This window comes from Topomyia yanbarensis, chromosome 1, assembly GCF_030247195.1.
Source record: "Topomyia yanbarensis strain Yona2022 chromosome 1, ASM3024719v1, whole genome shotgun sequence".
Taxonomy (NCBI): domain Eukaryota; kingdom Metazoa; phylum Arthropoda; class Insecta; order Diptera; family Culicidae; genus Topomyia; species Topomyia yanbarensis.
Genome location: NC_080670.1, coordinates 197,565,680 through 197,586,459, shown reverse-complemented (window position 1 = coordinate 197,586,459; position 20,780 = coordinate 197,565,680). Strand labels below are relative to the sequence as shown.

At 39.1% G+C, this 20,780-nt stretch overlaps 1 protein-coding gene across 10 annotated transcripts in view; it reads right to left on the bottom strand.

Annotated features, from left to right (window-relative positions):
* Nucleotides 1-2,262, bottom strand: part of LOC131687017 (uncharacterized) — a 28,424-nt gene extending 26,162 nt beyond the window's left edge. The window contains exons 1-3 of one of the 10 annotated variants that reach the window (XM_058971059.1): nucleotides 2,061-2,262; nucleotides 1,709-1,914; nucleotides 1,426-1,619 (exon numbers count right to left, since the gene is read on the bottom strand). In XM_058971059.1, coding sequence (XP_058827042.1) covers nucleotides 1,426-1,446 — 21 coding nt within the window. In that variant the 5' untranslated portion in view covers nucleotides 1,447-1,619; nucleotides 1,709-1,914; nucleotides 2,061-2,262. The remainder of the gene's footprint in view (nucleotides 1-1,425; nucleotides 1,620-1,708; nucleotides 1,915-2,060) is intronic. The other 9 variants (XM_058971063.1, XM_058971069.1, XM_058971079.1 and 6 more) reach the window with 9 other exon arrangements.
* Between the last annotated feature and the right edge of the window lie 18,518 nt (nucleotides 2,263-20,780).

The following is a 20,780-nucleotide window of genomic DNA, read 5'->3' as shown; positions in this document are numbered from 1 at the left end:
AGGTCAGAATGCATCCATGTTCCTTTATGTAATGATTTTTTCAAGGTTGCCCATAGCCGGGAATGATGACACTTTTTAATGACATCACATTTCGCTTCCACTCAATGAATTCACAAAAATCTTTTTTGTGTGATAATCTACGACTCCATTTTGTCTATTCTCTATAGTTTATGATTTTTTACCCACAGCCTTTCAATAATTTTGCGGAAAAAACAATCACTAAATTTTGAAAAAAATATGTTTCGGGTGATATTTTCAAAAGTATGTACTTCCAGAATATTCAATAAAAAAATTCCGATTTTTTTTATTTTCACTTTGTATAGAATCCCTTAATAATGAATGTAATTTGTCTTAATTTGACTGATCTTAATTTATTCTTGTATGTACAATATTTGGTCGGTGTTAAGTCAGACCGGACTAAGTGATATTGTATTGATTTCGAGAAAAGCGAGTTTAAAGATTGAATCGCATATTATAATTAAATCTGAATTTTTGTCATAATTCTTGCTTATTGTAACATATTCCCTATCTGGCAAAAGTCCGATTGTAACTGAGGAAATTCTTTGTCCAATGCTATCATTATCTCACTTTTTGAGATTTTGCGACATAGTCCGGTCTGACTTAACACCGACCATTTGTATTTGTAGTCTTCACATTCTGTAGATATTTCTCCCTTCTTTTTATCATGAGCTGTTCTTTCTATAGATGTCTTTAATATGATGTCAGGCCATTAGGCCGAAAATCGCTAGGCCGAATGCTGTTAGACCGAACGCCATTAGGCCGCATGGGCCATAAGGCCGAATGCCACTAAACCGAAAGAGTCGTTAAGTTGAAGTTTGCGTAGGTCTATTAAACGAATTTATTGCTGTTTAATAGCCTGGAGAATACAAATATTTTTCGCAGTTTTTTTTCAAATGTATGTTCTTTGTGGAATTTTCTTAGCAATATATGTTTTGAAGAACATAAAAATTTGCCTTTGTTTATTTGTTATTTCCTTGTCCTGATATAAGGCAAATACGCTAACAGGCTATCGTGACAAATAAACATACAAATACAAATGCACCAATTACCAAACGTGCCAAACTCGTGCGAATTTGACTATTTGTTGTTGAGTTAATGGATGTTTTTTTTTCGTCATTTTCAATCATTCTGGATAGGTGGGAGCTCTTTTCCTATTCCAAACTACTATAAAAGGACAGTTTATAAATAATGTGTGGATTCGTTTAGTAACAAATATTATTTTCCAAACCAGCATTAGATATTATTGATAGAAAAAAATCAAAATGGGAGACATAAATGTAATAATATCAGACATCTAATCACATCAAGGAGATATCATATAAATTGTTCGCCAGTAACAAAATTTTTATGCAATGAGGTTGATTGGTTAACGTAGTAAAAAACGACAGACAGAGGATTACTAACCATTTTTCCACTAGCTACCATCTTGGCACCGTAATTTTTCTCTTTAGCAAAAATTCCGGGTTACACACTGCAAAAAAACACTTTCAGCTTCTCTTCTGACTAGGATTTTCGTCCAGCTACGCACCACCGCACACTTCACAATCCAAAAACCACTTATGAAACGTTTCCACCTCTTACCGCTACCAATAAAATCACTATTATCATGAAAAACAGACCAAAAAAAAAAGAAGCCAAATAATCAACACAATAAATAGCGAATAGATAACTTCGCGCAAAACCGCACCAACAATCCATTCACTTTCGCCGCGTTCAAATTTTTGACCGTTGCTTGGCTGCTACTGCTCTACCGCTGAACCGTTGGCCCTCCCGAAACTGTATTTGAATTCTGGTTCAAAAACAGTTTGCAGGCTTCGCTACCCGGTTTTCTTCCCCGCGCGCAAGGATTGCACCCAGAAAACCACACGCCGTTTCTTTCCCAAAACCGCCAAGCTGCAAACAAAGAAGAAATGGAGAACGCCGCCGTTTCAGAGAATACACTGATCTTGACAAAGGATCGACGCGCACCACACCGCACCGCACTGCACAAATCCTCCACCAGTCAGGGCGGCCGGCGTGGTGATCACCCGGGAACTCACTGTACTTTGTTCTCTGTAGGTTACTGACGGATGACACAGAGAATAGCTATTCGCGCGAACGGTCTCACAATTATTTCAATGCATACGATCACCGCAACGGCTCAAAGTGTACTGGTTGGTAGTGCGGGTCGTAACGCAACAGCGAGTTGATCTTCGCCAAAAGCCCCACCGGACTTAACCCGCGCACGATGATGATGGCGATGACATCACTGAACAAAAGAACCGGAAAAATGTGTAGCAAACTGGTGATGGAGAGAGCGAGAGAGAGGGAGTGGAATCGTCTTCACTCTCTTCTTCGCAACTCCGCAGGTGGGCTTATACGTCGAAGACTGTTGTTGGTCATATAGGCACTGGCTGGCGTTGTTTGCCAAGAATATGACTCATTCGATGCAGTTCCTAACAACCAGCAATACCATTGTAATCTATTATCTTGACGGAGAGATCTGTTAACTCCTGAACTTTTCCAAACGGTTTCAGTAGAATTTCTCATTCGATGGAGTCTCTTGCGGGGAGCGCGAACGATCTTCTATCCTCTCTTGCAGCAGTGTGTATCTGTGTGTGGGTGTTAGACGGGTTGGGCTCTTGCATGGAAGCGGACATTTTTCGATATTCGCGCTAGGGGTGCTCAGTTTGGCAGATTGAACAAGTTCTGAGCAGATTGGTAATAATTTCGGTTTTCAAGTCCGTTAATTTCACGAAAGACAACGCTTGTGTATGTTCTAGTTCAGAACCGGATTAATTGTTTCAGAAGTCACATTACTCTCTATTCAATATCGTTGATTTATGTGTTGCCAGAGGAGTTTAGTGAAAATGAATAACATACATTTTTACTGTGCTAAAAAAAATATTTAAAAATCGTGTAAGAATAAAACTTACGCAAGCCTGACCAGAACTTCCTATTGATATTTAAAAAAAATCATTTTGATTTAAGTGATGATTAACGCATGCAGAAATATAACACAAAAGGTATGACAAGAATAAAGGGTGTCCCACCTCAAAATGCATCATGGAAAAAACGCTGTAGAAAATTACGTAGTAGACCGACCCTTTTCAAACTTTCAGACAATAAAATCTAAGCTTTTGCCATATTAATTTCATCCAACTTCAATACCATAACCGTACCCTCGCACTAGAGTGTCAAGAAAAATGATCCCCATCGGCGCACCCCTGAGTCGATTCTTAGTCCCACCAGGAGTACTTGCTCCAAATTTGAAGCCAATCGGACAAGTCAAGCTACCGGACCAACATGCCTGAAGTTTACATATATTTTTTGAGAATTTACATGAAGAAAACACACTAGCTCGCATTTTCGCCGCTAGGTGGCACTATATGCATCGTATTATCACTGTCAGTGAAAATAAGAAAGATTATTTAATTGTCTATAACCTTGTCGAAGACTGCTACTCAATCCGGCTTTGTTAAAAGAAGTTATTAAACTTTTAGAGAAGTGATATCCGAGTCAGTTTTGATTAGAAATTTTAGTTCCACCTGTTGCCGCACAGAGGGTGCCAACACTAACTTTTCAACGGAGAGAGATAGAAATTAGATGTCTTCTACAAAGTTGTATAACAGGTCTTTTGCAGTAATTCTTCGGAACATATCGATATTCTATCTTTCTTCTATGGAAACTTAGTGTTGGCGCCCTCTATGCGGTCACAGGTGGAACTAAAATTTTCTAACCAAAACATAACTCGTATTATGTACTACAATTCTTCTGAACATACTTTTCAGTTAATTCTAACCACTATTTCACAAAAATGTATAGTTCGCGGCAATCGAGTAGTGATACACAACCATGCACTGCTAAACCCCATGCAAAACTGACTCAGACATCACCTCGCTAACAGTTTAATAACTTCTTTTAATAGAGTTGGATTGACTAGCAGTCTTCGACAAAGTTGTATATAATTAAATTATTTTTCTAATTTTCACTTACAGTGATAATACAATGCATACAGTACCACCTAGCGTCGAAAATGCGAACTAGTGGGTTTTCTCCAAGTAAAAATACTCTCATACAAACTTCAGGCACGTTGGTCCGGTGGCTAGACTTGTCCAATTTGCCTCAAATTTGGAGTAAGTTCTCCTGTTAGGAATAGGAATCGACTCAGGTGTGGGCCGATTGAGTTGTCAAAAATTCATTATTTTTCTAGGCAGCCTACCTCGCACCTTATGCTTAACTCTACTCATTATGTTCTGTACAACATTTTGCTGCAGCTTCATCTGTACGGAAACTCATTTTTTTCTGGTGCATTGGGGAGTTTCATTTCCTTGGCTACGAAAGTGACCCCGATGGCTTCATACGACTCCAGCACAACATTTGAATAGTGGCACCGGCCAGAAGATCGTACGGCCCTCGTGTTGCTTCAACACTGCTTGGTGTAGATCTCCCCATTTACAGTCCTTGTAGTAACGAACGGCGCACTCCGTTTGCCACATGAGCAAATCGCTTGCCAAATCAATTATTTATTGGAAAACTCGGAAATTTTTTGCTTATCAAGCTGGGGCTGAGCGTAAGCTCGCCTTGGCGTAAGTCTTATGACATGAGACAATGTGGCTTCGTCAGCATCTAGCTGTAGTTTCCGAGCCCGTGACTTTCCCACCGTATTTTGCCGTTTGTCACGATTTGGAGCCTTCTGCACTTTGTATGTATGAAGTCGCTCCCGGTCCTTTGCTCTCTGAACGAAAGACTGACAGATTCAAATTTTTTGGCCACATCCCTGACTGAAGAAGCATTGGAATTCCGCTTAAATGATTTCACTACACGCTTGTGATCCTGATCACCAATAGAACATCCATTTTAACCGCACTTCTCCTTCCGTTTGGTGCTCAGAGTTTGGTAGTAACGCTTAATCACACGACTCGCCGATTACTGCACGATTCCAAATTTTTCTTTCCGATGTCCTGTTGAGAGAGTTGAGGATTGTCCAGCTTCTTGCGCAAAATCAATTGCTTTTCGGGTGATAGCATTTTTTCCAATTTTCGAAAAATGGACAGCGATAAAAGTACAGTGTAAACAATACACTCTAAACTACTTACACCGAAATTTTCAAGAGAAAATACCAAATGGATTATTTTCTACTGCGTTTTTTTCCGTGATGCAATTTGATGCGAGACACCCTCTAGACTTAGCAAATTAGTTTACAAAAGTTAATTTAAATAAAAAAAGTGCAAACCATCATTTCATTTTTTAATATATAAATAAAATTCCTCTCGTTGAATCATTTGGAAGTTTGATTTTTTTAAGGCACAGTTACTCGAAACGGTCATTTTGGTCCCTCGGGTACTTGTTCGGAAAATATCGTTTCGGGATCAAATCACTAAATGATTTCATGACGACAAGAAGCAGTCTTCTGAGACAATTCCAAGAATTTTGTTCCAAAAATGCTAGGATTTCAATGAAATTCACAAATAGTATCCCAATACTGGAACATACCTCCAGAATCCGGATTTCCAGGAACCCTAGACGGAATCATCAGGTTATCTTCGTAGTGTCTAAAATTGAACGGGCTCTTGAATCGAAAGCATTCAAAATCTGTAGAAACAAAATGTGATAGTTATCAGCATTTTAGTTTCACGGGAACCCGGGTACCATGTCGGCCTGGTAAGTTTCTCTGCAATTCCACTGTCTTCACAAAGCAATGTAATTACTGCATAAACACGTGTAGTAAAAACATCGTTATAGAGCAAAATGCTAGTATGTATTCTTTGCAATTAAAAATTAATATCCTTCGGTTGGTTTTCAATCGCAAGAAAATTCCATTCAACCTACATTCTCCATCTTTATCATATTCGATCATGTCACGATACGGCTCAGTGCGTTAGCCTGGTTGAGCCGTTGGTCTTTCAAACCAAAACAGTAAAATTAAAAAAAAAATGTACGCTAAAATTATGTTATAGTGTAAACGATCCGAATTTCTTGTTTATTTCCACGCCATGTGGCTCGCTCGACACCTTCGGCGTTTGCTTATTTGGTTGTGATGGTGGGTGTTGATTTGGAGGTACTAAGTGCAATTGTTGTTGAGTGAGTATTTGTTACTTCATGATTCGCAGTTTTGGGTTAACAGCTGTTTGTGTGTGCTAGTTTTAGTTGTCGAACTTTGTGAGCAAAACACTTCCTGCGCAATGTTTTCTGTGATGTAACGACTGATCACTGCAACTCAGTTGGCATCCAGGGTACTTAACCAGCGGTTATACTCCTAAACAGCAATTGCAACAACGGCCGAGATTAGTTTCCTAACCATAGACTTTTGGTGGTGCGCTTTTTTGGTTCTCAAATTATTTGAAAGGTGGTTGATGTACGCTTATTTTCATAATTCATTGAAATAAGCGAACATCAATTGTTGTAGAAAGTACTAGTCAATAAACGGTGTTGGTCGGTCTATATGCAACGTCCCTTGAATTATTTCATTTTAATGGTCAGATAGGAAGGATTACCCAAGTAACAATTAGCATAGCACGCTACAAGTGCAATCTAAGTTTTATGAGTGGCTATAAAACTACCATAAAACCTCAATTGTTACTAGGGTAGGTTGATTCGATCGGTTTCTCATCATATGAATACCGTTCCTTTGTTTTGTCCACTGCTTCGCATTTTGACATGTATTGCCTTAAATGATAACAATAATGCGTTCTTTGTATGATGGAACTGGATAATGGTGACCGTCACAACGTTTGACCTTAAATTGTTTCAACACGTTGTCGCTTTTCAACAAACTAACGTTTACTGTTTTCCAACATGGAAGATTAGTTTAAAAGTAAATTTTGCGAAAATTGGCATTTCGTGGAACGAGCAATATTTAAGCAATTATCTCACAGCAGAAGTCACACAAGGACGCAATATAGAAACATTGCTACATGGTTGGGTGTAAACGGGTTTACATTACTTACATCTAGACCAGTGTTTTTTAACCGGGGATAAGGCAGGTGGTGAGTTATGCCTGGTACATTTCAACTTGACGTTTTTTAGAGTAATTGCAAAAAGATGCAAAATCGGCCAAGTTTCAAAAATTCGATTTGGGTCAAAAAATGATTTTTTTGTGATGCGATCAAATCTCGACGTTTCATGCATTTTAAAGTTTTTTTTTGCATCGAAAATACAAGTTCGATTCCAGGAATTTTCTTTATTTAAACCTTTGCACATATTTCAGTTCCTGTTTATATGGGCTCAAAAACCGGCGTTGGTGGCTAAAGTGGTCGAAACGACTTTGGTTAGTCAATTGTGATCCAGACCTGTGAATCCAAGTACAGCGATAACGATAATTGAATTACAGTTAAAACCCGTTTTTCTCAGCCCCTTGGTGAATTTTAGGCTGATAAAACGGCGACATTGATAAAATCGGGACATATATTTTTCTTTCTTTTTAAGAAACCTACGCTCTTAAAATATCTTCTTTAGTCCATAGATATAGCCGCATAGCCTTTCCCGATTATTTAGCTTAAACTTAAGGGAGTTTGGCAGTGCAAAACTTAACTTTTGCATATTTCGGATCTCTAAGATAAGAAAAATATGCTCAAGAAAGGATTTACTCGAATTCAACTCGGTTCAATTTTAATATGAAGCTGATAAAATCGGGCCCAAAAGCTGATAAAATCGGGGGTACATAACATCAGGGGGCTGATAAAATCGGGTCTTCACTATATTTATAGTTTTCTAGTTATGTTGAAATTTTGCGCAAGATTTTTTTTATTCCTTGATAAAGATGAAATAAACCCATTGAAACGTGTTGGAAGCAAAACAATATTGTTGTCTACTCTGTCTAATCTATTAATAAGCAGAAAACCTTTTCGTACGATTCGGAGATTGTTAGTTTTTGCAGTAAATTTGTATATAGCAGTACCGCAGTCGACTAGTATTTTAGCAAATCGTTTAAAAAAAACAATGTTTTTTTTTACAATAACAAGTTAGATGATTTTTTAAATTAGAATCAATGCATTGATACAACGCAGACTAACAGTCCTCGGTAAAGGAATATTGGAGCCTTTTGATATTTGGACTGCAAATCCCAAGCAGGTAATAAATTTCATACGAAGTGGTGTGTCTAACTGAGAAGAGTGTGTATTAGAGTGCCCAGAAGAATGATGAAATTTTGAAAACTCAATGAGTCGATTCCTAGTCCCACCAGGAGTATTTGCTCCAAATTTGAAGCAAATCGGACAAGTCTAGCTACCGGACCAACGTGCCTGTAGTTTGTATGGGATTTTTCGACAATTTACATGGAGAAAACACACTAACTCGCATTTTCGCCGCTAGGTGGCACTGTATGTATCGTATTATCGCTGTAAGTGAAAATAAGAAAGATAATTTAATTGCCTACAACTTTGTCGAAGACTGCTAGTGAATCCGGCTTTGTTAAAAGTTATTAAATATTAAATTTTTAAGTGATGTCTGAGACAGTTTTGCATGGGGCCTAGCAGTGCACGGTTGTGTATCAGTACTAGATTCCCACCAACTATACATTTTTGTGAGATAATGTTATGTTATGGTTAGAAAATTTTAGTTCCACCTGTGACCGCATAGAGGGCGCCAACACTAACTTTTCATAGAAGTGAGATAGAATATCGAGATGTTCGGAAGAGTTATTAAGAAATGCTTGATCTACAACTTTGTAGAAGATACCTAATCTCTATCTCTTTCCGTTGAAAAGCTAGTGTTGGCGCGATCTATGCGGTAAAATTTGGAACTAATATTTTCTAACCAAAACGTAACTCGTATTACTAACTATAAATCTTCTGAACATACTATTGACCTAAACCTAACCATTATTTAACAAAAATATTTAGTTCGTGTGAATCAAGTACTGATCCACAACCATGCACCACTAGGCCCCTTGCAAAACAGACTCAGACATCACTGCGTGAAAAGTTTAATAACTTCTTTTAACAAAGCTGGATTTACTAGCAGTCTTCGACAAAGTTGTAGACAATTAAATTATCTTTCTTATTTTCGCTTACAGTGATAAAACGATGCATACAGTGCCACCTAGCGACGAAAATGCGAGTTGGTGGGTTTTCTCCATACAAATTGTCGAAAAATCCCATGCAAACTTTAGGCACGTTTGTCCGGTAGCTAGACTTGCCGATTTGCTTCAAATTTGGAACAAGTACTCCTGGTGGGACTAGCAATCGACTCAGGCATGGACCGATAGGGGTAATTTTTTCCTGTCACTCTAGTGTGTATCTCCATAACGACAATCATTCATCAATAATGATATGTCATAGTACACTTGAATTAAGGCAGGGGCATACCACAATAGATCTAAATACTGGTCGCAGTGGTTTGTCTTTAACAAAAAAAGTTAGAATCATTGGCTTCAAATTGCTACGAAAAATTCAAAAATCGAGTGAAAATAACAGCCTCACGTAGTTACCTGGGGAATTATATGGATAAGCACAGCGAAAATTTTCAAAATTATCCGATAGAAAGCATCTTTTTTGAGGCGCTTTCGGATATTTAGCGTGACTTGCTCAATTTTTAATATTTTGCAATTTAAACGTAGGAAAATCTAGTTGAAATCCCCCCTAAATGTGATACGTAATTTATGAATGGTCCCTAATATAAACTTTTTTTTTTTTTTTTTTCGAGAGTTGTCCTACTGGAGCTGTAGAGCTAGGTTCTCGGAAGGGCTCCCCGTCAGAATCACATACTACAATTTGCAGACGAGACAGGCAATGTCGCCCAATAAAACACTGCAATAGGCCAATTGTAGCGGGCCGTGATTCTGAATGTGATATTCAATGTACGGTTCAGGCATGTGCGGGCGTAGGGAATCGCGTGTATCATCGCGAAGGGCTCGAACATTTGTACGTTAATGTGCTCGATCGCGTGTGCGTTTGTATGTCGCGTGTGCTAACGTGTAACTTCGCGTGCATAAATTCTATTTCATAACCGTGTGCCTTTCGCATATTCGCGTGTGTTCTAGAATAATCGCGCGCGGACCGTGAATCGGATACTTAATTTTTTGTGTACGGTTCAGATTCCAGAAGGAAGTGGGTTCTTCCATATCATTAGAGTTCCCAATCATGTCGTCGTAGAACGCGTGGTCTAGTGGATATGAGCTTTATTTTTTTTTTTTAATTGGTCCAACTGAATGTATAGACCTAAATTGCTAGAATGAAGGTTAAAGATTTCCGGACGTGACCGATTCATGATCGCGCATTTGCGGGTTGGCGTTTGAGATCGCGTTTGTAACTTCGTAAGTACTAAAACGTTCACATAATTGCCGCAGTGTTATCAAGTTTACGCGATCGCGGGCATAGGTGTGCGTAGATGATCGCGAAGGGCTTAAGCGTTCGTATGTTGACGTGTTTGTCGCGTGTATGTGACTTCGCATGTATAAATTCGATTTTGAAACCCTGCGGCGATTCATATATTCGCGGACCGTCATTCTGACCTTTAGTTTTCGGTGTACGGATCACATTCTGACAGGGAGAGAGTTACCCCATATCACTAGAGTTTCCGGTCATGTCGCCATGGAACGTTTTGTCTAGTGGATATGGTAGTTATTTTTCAATTTTATTATTTTTTTAATAATTAACAAGGACCTAGATTGTTTGTACCGAGGATAGATACTTCCGGACGATCCCGATTCATGATGGCGCGGGAGTTTGTAGGTTGACACTTGAGATCGTGTTGGTAAGTTTATGAGTGCTGAGATTTTCACCTTATCACCGGGGTGTAATCATGTTTGCGAGTTCGTATGTTGCTTGGAAAATCGCGAGGGGCTCTAACGTTTGTGCGCTGACGTGATTTTGTAACGTGTGTTCTTGAATGGTCGCGCGAACCGTGAGTCTGATATTAAATTTTCAGTGCGCGGTTTGAATTCTGGCAGAGAGTGGGATCGTTTATATCGATAGGGTTCCCGGTCATGTCGCCATGAGACATGTTGTCTAATAGGTATGGGCGTATTTTCTTAAATGGTCCAGCTGAAGGCATGGACCTAGGCTTCTAGGATCAAGGATAGACTTTCGGACATGACCGATTCGTAATCGCGTGCACGATGGCATTTTTGTAGGTTCCCGCTGAGACCGCGTTTGAGAATGTGTGAGTGTTAAGACGTTCACTATCACCATCTTTGTTGACCCAGCTGAAGGCGGGTGTAGAATGGCAGTATAGGACTCGAAAAGAAGAAATAAAAGACAATATATGAGAGACGTAATAGATTAGATAGGTACAAGATACAGCTGAAGTTATGATCATCACATGAGACATACATTAGTACTTCAAACACTACTAATACTTGAATAGCCAATCACCACACATAGCACATCCTTTCTCAATTATCTATTTGTTACTGGTTGATTGTTGGTTATGAGCTGGTGAATAGAGGAAAGGTATAGAACAGACAAAAGGCTCATATCAGCCCTCCCGGCCTCCCCGACACACCACTATCGAGGCGTATTGTAATCAACATCTTGAAGCGGGCTTCTTATATAAATCAAATCCTCAGTAGTCATAATGTTTGGTGGAATATTAACATGAGAACTAATTAACCTCTAGTAGTAGAACTTGGTGCAAATAAAAACTAAAAAGAGCGAAGGTCCTTATATTTAGATAACTCTATTGAATATATTGTGGCTTGATGATGTTTACAATACCGTCAATCCCATCAACCTGCGAGAGGGAATTTATGAATGGTCCCTAATATAAACTTAATACTTTTGTAGAGTTTATTTCAATATTAGAGCTACTGTATCTTTTCTTATCTTTCAACAGAGTAGGTTTATTGACAGTTATAATTTTTGAAAATTTCAATCAAGAGTTTCAGTTAATACTGGCAAGTTGACAAGAAGAATCATCACAAGGAAGATTCATGTTTCATAGTTTATTACTTCCGTTAAAATCAAAAGGAACATATTCTAGTTACAGCGCTACACGATTTTCAATTTTCGGTCAAAATAAACTTTAAACTTTTAAATTGTCAAAATGATCACCCCTATAGCACCAGAGCCTCGCTATAGTCTTTTTCAGTTTGGAAGCGATATCTTTTCACCATTCCTCTACGTCGCTTTGAGTATTATTTTCCATAGCCCATCAGCGAACATTAGACCAACTCTCACACACACACCTGTTACACGTTGCTGCTGCGCTGGCTAAGAGAGCCCCACAGGTCACTCGATGTTGTCGCGGAATTTGATCGATTCCGATGACTATTGATGGGACTGATGTGTGGGTGGATAATTCACCATGTATTTGCCCAAAATAGAAAAAAAAAAAACCATTGCTCATTGCTCATCATTTTAGACGTGATTTACTTTAAATCGAGTGAATGATGCAACTTGCTTTGCTGGACAGGCACCCACCACCTTTACACCGGTTCGAGAAGGGTGCGCTCGTATTGGTGTGTCCATCATCCAATGGATCTTGCATTCGATCGATACGGCGGCAAGCTAACACTTTGGACGATTGGAAATAGCACTTGTTGCAGATTCAGCCCGCATCGGAAAGTCAAAGTTAGGTTCGTGTGTGTTAATCAGCGATCAGGCGATTGCGTGTATGTGTGCTGGCTAACTACTGGTCGTCTTGTTTTTTTGAGAATTTCGTGGTAAAGTAGGATGATCATGCATATTGAAAACAGTAGTCTCTTCAACTCGTCACGGTGCAAATATTCGTGGAGATCATGGGAACCAGAGAGAGAGGGCGAAAAAGCCATAGAGAGAAACTAGATTCGTTGACAGGCGAAAATTGCACTTGAAAACCTGTTTTGTGTTAGGGTTTTGATCGTTGATGAGCGTTTTATTGGTTACCCTTTCTTATTGTCTTGTTGTGATTCCTTTTTTGGGGTACGGATGCTAATGTGGAACTGATTTGAATATTTGAAATAACAAACAGTAATGGAACTATACAATGTCATAAGAAAAGAGGAAACGGCGGGTTTCCTATACATTTAAATTTGGAATTTTGATCAAATTGAATTGAGAAGGGGTTTTTCACTGAGTCAACATTTTATAGATAGTTCTTATAATAAATTCGGAAAAGATGTAAAAATATGTAGATTATTTGACCAGCATTATTGGCGATTTCTGGGACATAACAATGCGTATTTTGCCCGCATACCGTTTGGTCATAGTAACACTGCGAATACTGATGGTTCACATATCGTCAAAATTTTCCTGGACGTTGAAGAGAAATCATTAGTAATTCTTTACACACCGAAGCTGCCAACTCGGTAGGAAATTTTACGATCGGTGCAATCATCAATCCACACGTTTAGCGATTGCACTTTCCTAGTTTGACATTTATCACCCCGATGGCTATTTCTGAGCTGTTACAGCAACTGTTTGCTGGAAATATATTTGGCATGATGCAATCAGAGTGCACAATCAGTACAGTAGTAGTGTGCTGACTCATCATGGCAAGACACATAAATGTTGATTAATGTGACGGAAGAATCCGCGACCAACCTATTAGGCTTGAGTTATCAATGAAGTCACAGAGTTTAATCATTTCCAGGCAGGGATGCAAATTTGTCGAGAAACAATTGCTTCAATGTCATGTCTCGTATTTAAATACTAAAAACGAATCAACAACGGTGACATTGTCGTTTGGAACAATTCTACGCTTTGTTTGCCACAAAAGTCTTGATACCGCTCAAACAGCATCAAGGCACCTTTCGCGTCAGCAGCTCTCGCCTGTTCCATTAATTCAACCACGCACGGCTCTGCGCAAACCAGGTCAACCCGTAGCGGCTGGCGGCGGCGCACGGAGGCAACATTAATTGCACACCCATTCGCAATGGAGGGCTCTGCCTGCTCATCATCATCATCATCATCATGACCTCATATCGTGCCGGCCTATCGTTCGGGCTGTTGAAGCGCGCGCGCACACCTCAGAACAACAGCACTCAAGGACGTCTCCAACTCGCAACTCGAACGACTACGATGGCCGGTGAACAAACATGCGATGCCGTACTGCATACTGAGTTCGGGTGGCTCGCTCATCACTTTACCGGGGCGGTACTGGACTGGTTCACTGTTGGCGGACTATCCCGACTACTAGCCGAGTCAGACGGAGTGCGATGTTAATTTGCAGTGATGAGAGGTGTGAAGCAGAGACGGTCTAACACCCAACAGCACTGTTATGATACATTTAAGGCTAAAGACGTGAAGAAAGTCCGCGTACAAAAAATTGAAACTTTAAGTATGTACATAACTCAATGCTAGACCTAGAATTTCATTATTTTGAAACCATAATTATTTCTTGAAGCAAGCTTTGATTTGTTTGGTAGCTAAATTCCTTCCAAATATTAACAGTTCCACAAACTACGGCAGAAATTCAATTCAAGCTACAGCAGCATATTGCTTGCCTGACAACATTTTTGTTCAGTCTAACCTCTGATATAGCTAAAAGCACTGGCTTGTGCACAGCAAAGCAAACGAACAAATTTTACCCACGTTGCTTCGTTACTTGTACACTGAATACAATGAATCAAGAAGATGGGTAGTTAATGTCAGTCATAACCGCAATGTAGTAGAATACACTTAAGTTTTTCCCTTCTTACTTGTCCCGTAAATTGTCAGCGGAAACTTCAAGTAAGTCATTTGGCATGATTCTTTTTTCAAAATTGGGTAAATAACAATCACGATCGTTTATTATCAAATTCGAAAAAAATATCGCATTCTGTGTTCTAGAATATGCAATCACTTTAAAGCAATGAACATTTTCTCCATGACAATATTTGCAAGGGCTGTACTTACCCGAATAGTACTATTTTTTACTACAACAAATCTAGAACTGAATCACTCCTGAACGTGTCCTTCGGCCATTCCTTGTCGCGAAATCTCCAACTAACCCCCGCCTAAAAGTAAGCACAAACCCAGTTGAGCACAAGCAGCACACGTATGTCGCACCCTGCAGTGTGTTGAACTCAATCCAAATCCACCCTACCCACCCACTTGGCAAATCATCGTGTGTAAACGACTCGAATCATACCAAAACATTTCTACAATCGTTCTCTTTGCACACAGCAATGAAACGGGTACACATTCGAACACGATTAATCGTGTTTAACAGCATATTGTTCCATCCGGATGTTGCTCGTTTGGCAGGCGAGCGACGAATGATTGCAACAGACACACGGTATCTCTATTTGGAACTTCACATATGATTAAGTCTATCAGAATGGAATATCATCCATATTGATGGCTCTGACTAACCAACGAATGATCTGCGCTGGATAGGTAACTGAAATAATGCTGCAGCTGCTACGGTGTCAAAAAGCAAACTGATATTTTTTTTTTTGAACCATGCCTTGTACGTTAACCGACAAAAGGTCGTGCTAACAACGCTAGTTTGCTCGGTCGAATAGTATGGACCAATCATGATCCAGATAATCACTGCTTTTCTTTTTTGTGTTGTACCGATTTTTAATTAGCGAGGAACTGGAAGATGAGAAATATTTTTCAATATTAAGAACCATAGTACTCGACGAAGAGCAAGGAGTTGAAGGAAGAAAGTTTAGAAAAACGTGAAATAGGGTAATATGAGCAAGCTTAGAGTTTCCCGACGACTTAACCTTTTGTCTTCTACACGCAGAAGTCGGGATATTTTGGCATTGAATGTGAATCATCTGAGTATGCGGCACGTCCGGACAAGCATAAAGTAATTAGTGACTTATGCTGTCTTCCTTCAAATCCTTGCTCTTCCTTGAGTACTTTGGCTCTTAATATTGAAAAATATTTCACACCTTCCAGTCCCTTGCTAATTAAATGTCGATAGACACGAAAAAAAGAAAAATTGACTCTTATTCGTTTATTAAAAAAAGAAAAAAAGATAATTACTGCTTTCGCAAAATCAATTATTTCCGTTATTTGCATTAATTGAAAATTCTACGGAATTAGTTACAAAGGTGTTGTGCATATTTCCAATCAGATAGCGCAAACGTGTCATTTTTTATTCCGTACAACGGTAGATATTCGCGTTTTAAAAATCGAGTAAAAGTTCTTCCGAAGATTTTGAAAGGGGCCCCTGTATTGAAACGTTAGTATTCTACTTCAAAAACAGTGCGCCCACTAAGGGAAAATACGGTCACGTTCGACCTTACGCAAACTCGAATAAGATCTACAGTGTGTGAGGTGCCTTGTACGCAGCACACATGGGGATTCCATTTCCAACCCCGCAAATAAGGTTGGAGATTTTTCCAGAGATTTCTCTAACCCGACAGAGGCCAATGACCCTAAGGTTAAAGCGAAAAAAAACAACACAACGTCGAATACGACACATTAAAACCAAGGACAAGGATACGACTGAAATTTGCCTACATGATTTGGCACTGCGCATCAGCTTAACAATTTCATGTCGAATTACGAAAATGTGGAATCCGTTAAGAATGACACCTCGAGAATTTTTTTCCTTGCATTCTCAGCTAAGTTCGTTTGGCTAGAAAGCAGCTGACCCAACATATTCCTTCTTACTTGAACTTCGAATGCAAATCTGCTCAAGACATCACCTACATCCAAAAAACGGTAGGCACATACTCTGGGAAGACTTCCACGTGGCAGTTCTGCAACCAGACGACACAATACGAAAAACCATGTACCAAAACTGCGATATAAAAAAGGATCTACTACAGCACACACACACACACACTAACAAACAGCCTTCGAGTACTAAACCAAAGACAACTGGTCTAATATATAATCCTAAACAAATATCCAATGTCATAGCTCAGGGATAGCACGAGCTCCTATCACCGACTTAACCCCATCATCTGAACTCAGTTATTTGCCCATCAAGACATGGACTGGGATCAACTGTTTAACTTCCTTTCCGAAGGAATACGTAACCACAGATTTTTACCTAAAAAAAATCCCAGCGACCTCGACGATTGAACCAGCTGAAATGAGAACTGGTCACGCATACCAATCATTCACCGGCGCAGTCATATAACCAAAAGGTTGCAGATTGGAAACCTTTATTTAGGGCAATTTTTACACGCTCCCATTTTTCACATGGATATTTCGATCCGTTTCCGTTGGACATTACCAACTATCTTCATGACGTTTGTGTTGTGTGTTGTGAGTTTTTTATTTCTTTTGCTGATGAATATTAAATTTTTAATATTTCTTAGAATAAAGAAATTTTTAAGATTTCGAAAAAGCAGTCAATTGTATCTATCGCTTTGTTGTTTATCCTGGATACAAACGGTACAATACCTTCATTTCCGACTGGGTAGTGAAATCAGTCAGCATTAGTAAATATAAGCGACCGACCCTACCACTGGAAAACACAAACTCGAACAAAACCTGAGCTGGAACAGTTACTAAAAGTGAAAAGTGTACTTAATCTCGACCCATATACAGCTACATCACGCGAAAAACTGTGTTCAAACCTTCCCTTTCTATTTGACTTTTGATGCCAAAGGAAGATATTAATGCTCGTTAAATGTTGATAAAACATAGTTCAGACAAGCCTCCTATCTCATGCCTCCACGCGAATTTAAGTCTATTGATGACATTTGGTGCTGAAAGCGGTGATGACCAGAATGAGATGGTACGAACGGATATAGGCGTGAAAACTACTGTGAAAACGAATAGTTGATTAACGTCTCAATGCGAATTTAATCTGATCAGTGTCGATGATCACGGTTCAATAGGTAATGAAAATTCGCGCATCTGAATTTATCAATCCAATTGTAAGTACCATACAGGAGACAAACCCATGCATTGGGTTATCCGGTATGAAAAAAGGAAATACTTTTATCCAGACATTGCATTTATCGCTCATATGAATTAATGCGTCCGGATAATTTGCTACTGCGACAAAAACACACATTTTCACACGAAAAGTTATTGTCACTCACACAACTTCTCCGGATAAATACAACGTGTTATTTCTCCGGATGAATAAAACCGCCGGAAAATGAGCGAATGAGCTTATCACGGTATCCTTTTCGCGCTCGCTGCCTTGCTGTCGCTGCTCCAAAATACGAAAAAACAAGTCCATCCTACTTCTTTAGCGCTTTTCTTTGAAATTGAGTGTATATTTTGACGCTTTTATTGATTTCCACGAAACTAAATATTATCGCCTTCTCCGGTGAGAAGTAAAAATCAAATAAATTGTATCCGGATCATTATTCCTCACACTATTTGTGGAGACGGAAAATTTTGCGACTCATCTTATCTCGGAAAATTGGACATCGGATAAGCCTCTGCTCGCGTGAGTGAGAGAGAATTACAATGCCTGCTTTTATCTGTAACATTTCGCACTATCATAGTTATTTGTCCATACTACGTCTTATCTTTCGGTGATCTCCAACCCAATAAATATATCGTAAAATTGAAATTACGAGGGCTGTCTCAATACTGTTGCCATAAATAGTGGTCGGGTAATACTTCCACAACATAGCCTTTATTTTGTTGATATAGATTGCTCTCGGTAGCCAACTGCCCAGAGTTTAAAAAAATCAAATACTAAACAAGATAATTTTCAAACACTCGAGGAATACCAGAACAACTAGACTACTAGACCTCTGATTTACAGGATTACTTGGAGCGAATTGCAGAACTTATTGTAAATCTCTAACTCCGCAATACTATACTATACTTTCACGTGAACGGTGGAGAATGCGACAATTGGGCCGTTTTAGTATCAATCCTCCAAAACAGGCATTGAATTTATCACTCAAATGAGTAAATGAGTCCGGATAATTTACCACTCACATTTTCACATGAAAAGTTATTGACACTCACACAACTTCTCCGGATAAATACAACGCATTATTTCTCCGAATAAATAAAACCGCTGGAGAATGAGCGAATAAATTTATCACGGTATCCTATTTGCGCTCTCCGCCTTGCTGGTGCTATTCCAAAACACGACAAAACAAGTCTAACGTACTTCTCCGTAGTTTTTCTTGGAAATGAAGTGTATATTTTGACACTTATTAAATTGCACGAAAATAAAATATTATCGCTTTCTCCGGTGAGAAGGAAAAAATCTGAAAAATTATTCTCACGCTATTTGTGGAGATGGAGAATTTTGCAACTCGATTTATCCCGGAAAAGTTGGGCATCGGATAAGATCTTTCTCGCGTGGTGAGTGAATGAGAATTACAATGCCTGCTCCAAAATCATTGTCCCAACGCAACGCAAGGAGAGGAGACACTAACTATATGCAAATAGCGCAGTTCTGTAACCACACGGCACATTACAGTAAGCCATGCGCCGGAGCCGCTATGAAAACTCACTTTAATAAAACCCACACCAACAAACAACCTTCGATGTACGCTTCTAAAACAACAAACGGTCAACTAACAACTGCTGCATGCTGTATCTTGAAACCAATAACAAGTGCCAACAACCAAATGACATGATTGCATCTAGTAGCTCAAAACCAATAACCAGCGATAAGGAAGTAATTACCTATGAATATGAGTTTACAACAGCGACCGGGAAGAGCAAGAAACGAATAAGAACTTCCGAGCCTGAACAGCAAGAAATCAGTACCGATGACGACATAAATCGAGCGGAGGTAGACGGACTAACCGCCGGGGACCGGTATCATAGGGTAGTTGGTAAATCGATTGCCTTGTACGCAGCTCACCTGGGTTCAAATCCCAACCTCGCACATAGGGTTAGATTTTTCTTTAGAGATTTTTCTAACCCAAAGAGTAATATGACCTTAAGGTTAAAACCTCTATAATCGAACTAAAAAGGACTAACCGCCAAGCTCCGATTGCACCGCCAAGAAAAAAAATCCCAACACAGCAGCAAATTACGTAAACAAGACTTGACATACATATTTGTGATAAAATTGGAAAAAAATCACTTTCGACTAAATTTAGGTTTTTGGAATGAAAAATTTTCCAACTATTTTAACGCTTATCTTTGTTCCATCCAGCGTCATAGAAATTCGCACAATCACGCATTTTACATTATCTGCCACAGTTCGTTTTGTTTAACTGAATCATACGTCACCTTTAAATTTATAAACCGACTGTGAGTTCATAGGTTGTATTCCCGAAACTCATCCAGAAATTGTTGCAGTGTAATCATCCTGGCCGTCATTGATAGTACTTCTCGATCCACAAAGTTAATTAACATTTTATTAGAGCTACAGTTTTAAAATGCTTAAGGACCATTCACACTAATGCACAACTTCACAGTCATGAGTCGCCATTCGTACTCTCGAAATCGTTCACAAAATCATAAAATACGTTTCCACTATCATGCTGTAATTCATGGTATAGGCGATTTTGTGCATGATCTTCATACATTCACGTGAATCATTTTACAAAACTCTGAATATTTTGCAGGAACTCCTAATGTCCTGATTGTGTCAACATTCCTTTTTTTATTTCGATTATAGAGCTTTTAACCTTAAGGTCATTCGCCTCTACAGGTTAGAAAAATCTCTTAAGAAAAATTTCCAACCCTATGTGCGGGGTCGGGACTCGAAGCCAGGTGCGCTGCGTACAAGGCAATCGATTTACCAACTATGCTACGTCCACCCCTGTGTCAACATTCCTATTATGTCAACCTAAAATACACCAAGGGGCTGATAAAAACGGATTTTCACTGTAATCATAAGAAACATATTCAGAACACAACTACAGTTACCCTACCAAACATTTGAGTGTAATGCCAGGTATTCTTGGCGTTAACTAGTTTTGTGGAAACACAAATACTTTCGTGATTACAATGTTTATTATGCATGATTTCGGGAGCATGTTTACGATTTTTGTAAACGGTTCATTTTACGAAATTGTGATTTATTTCATG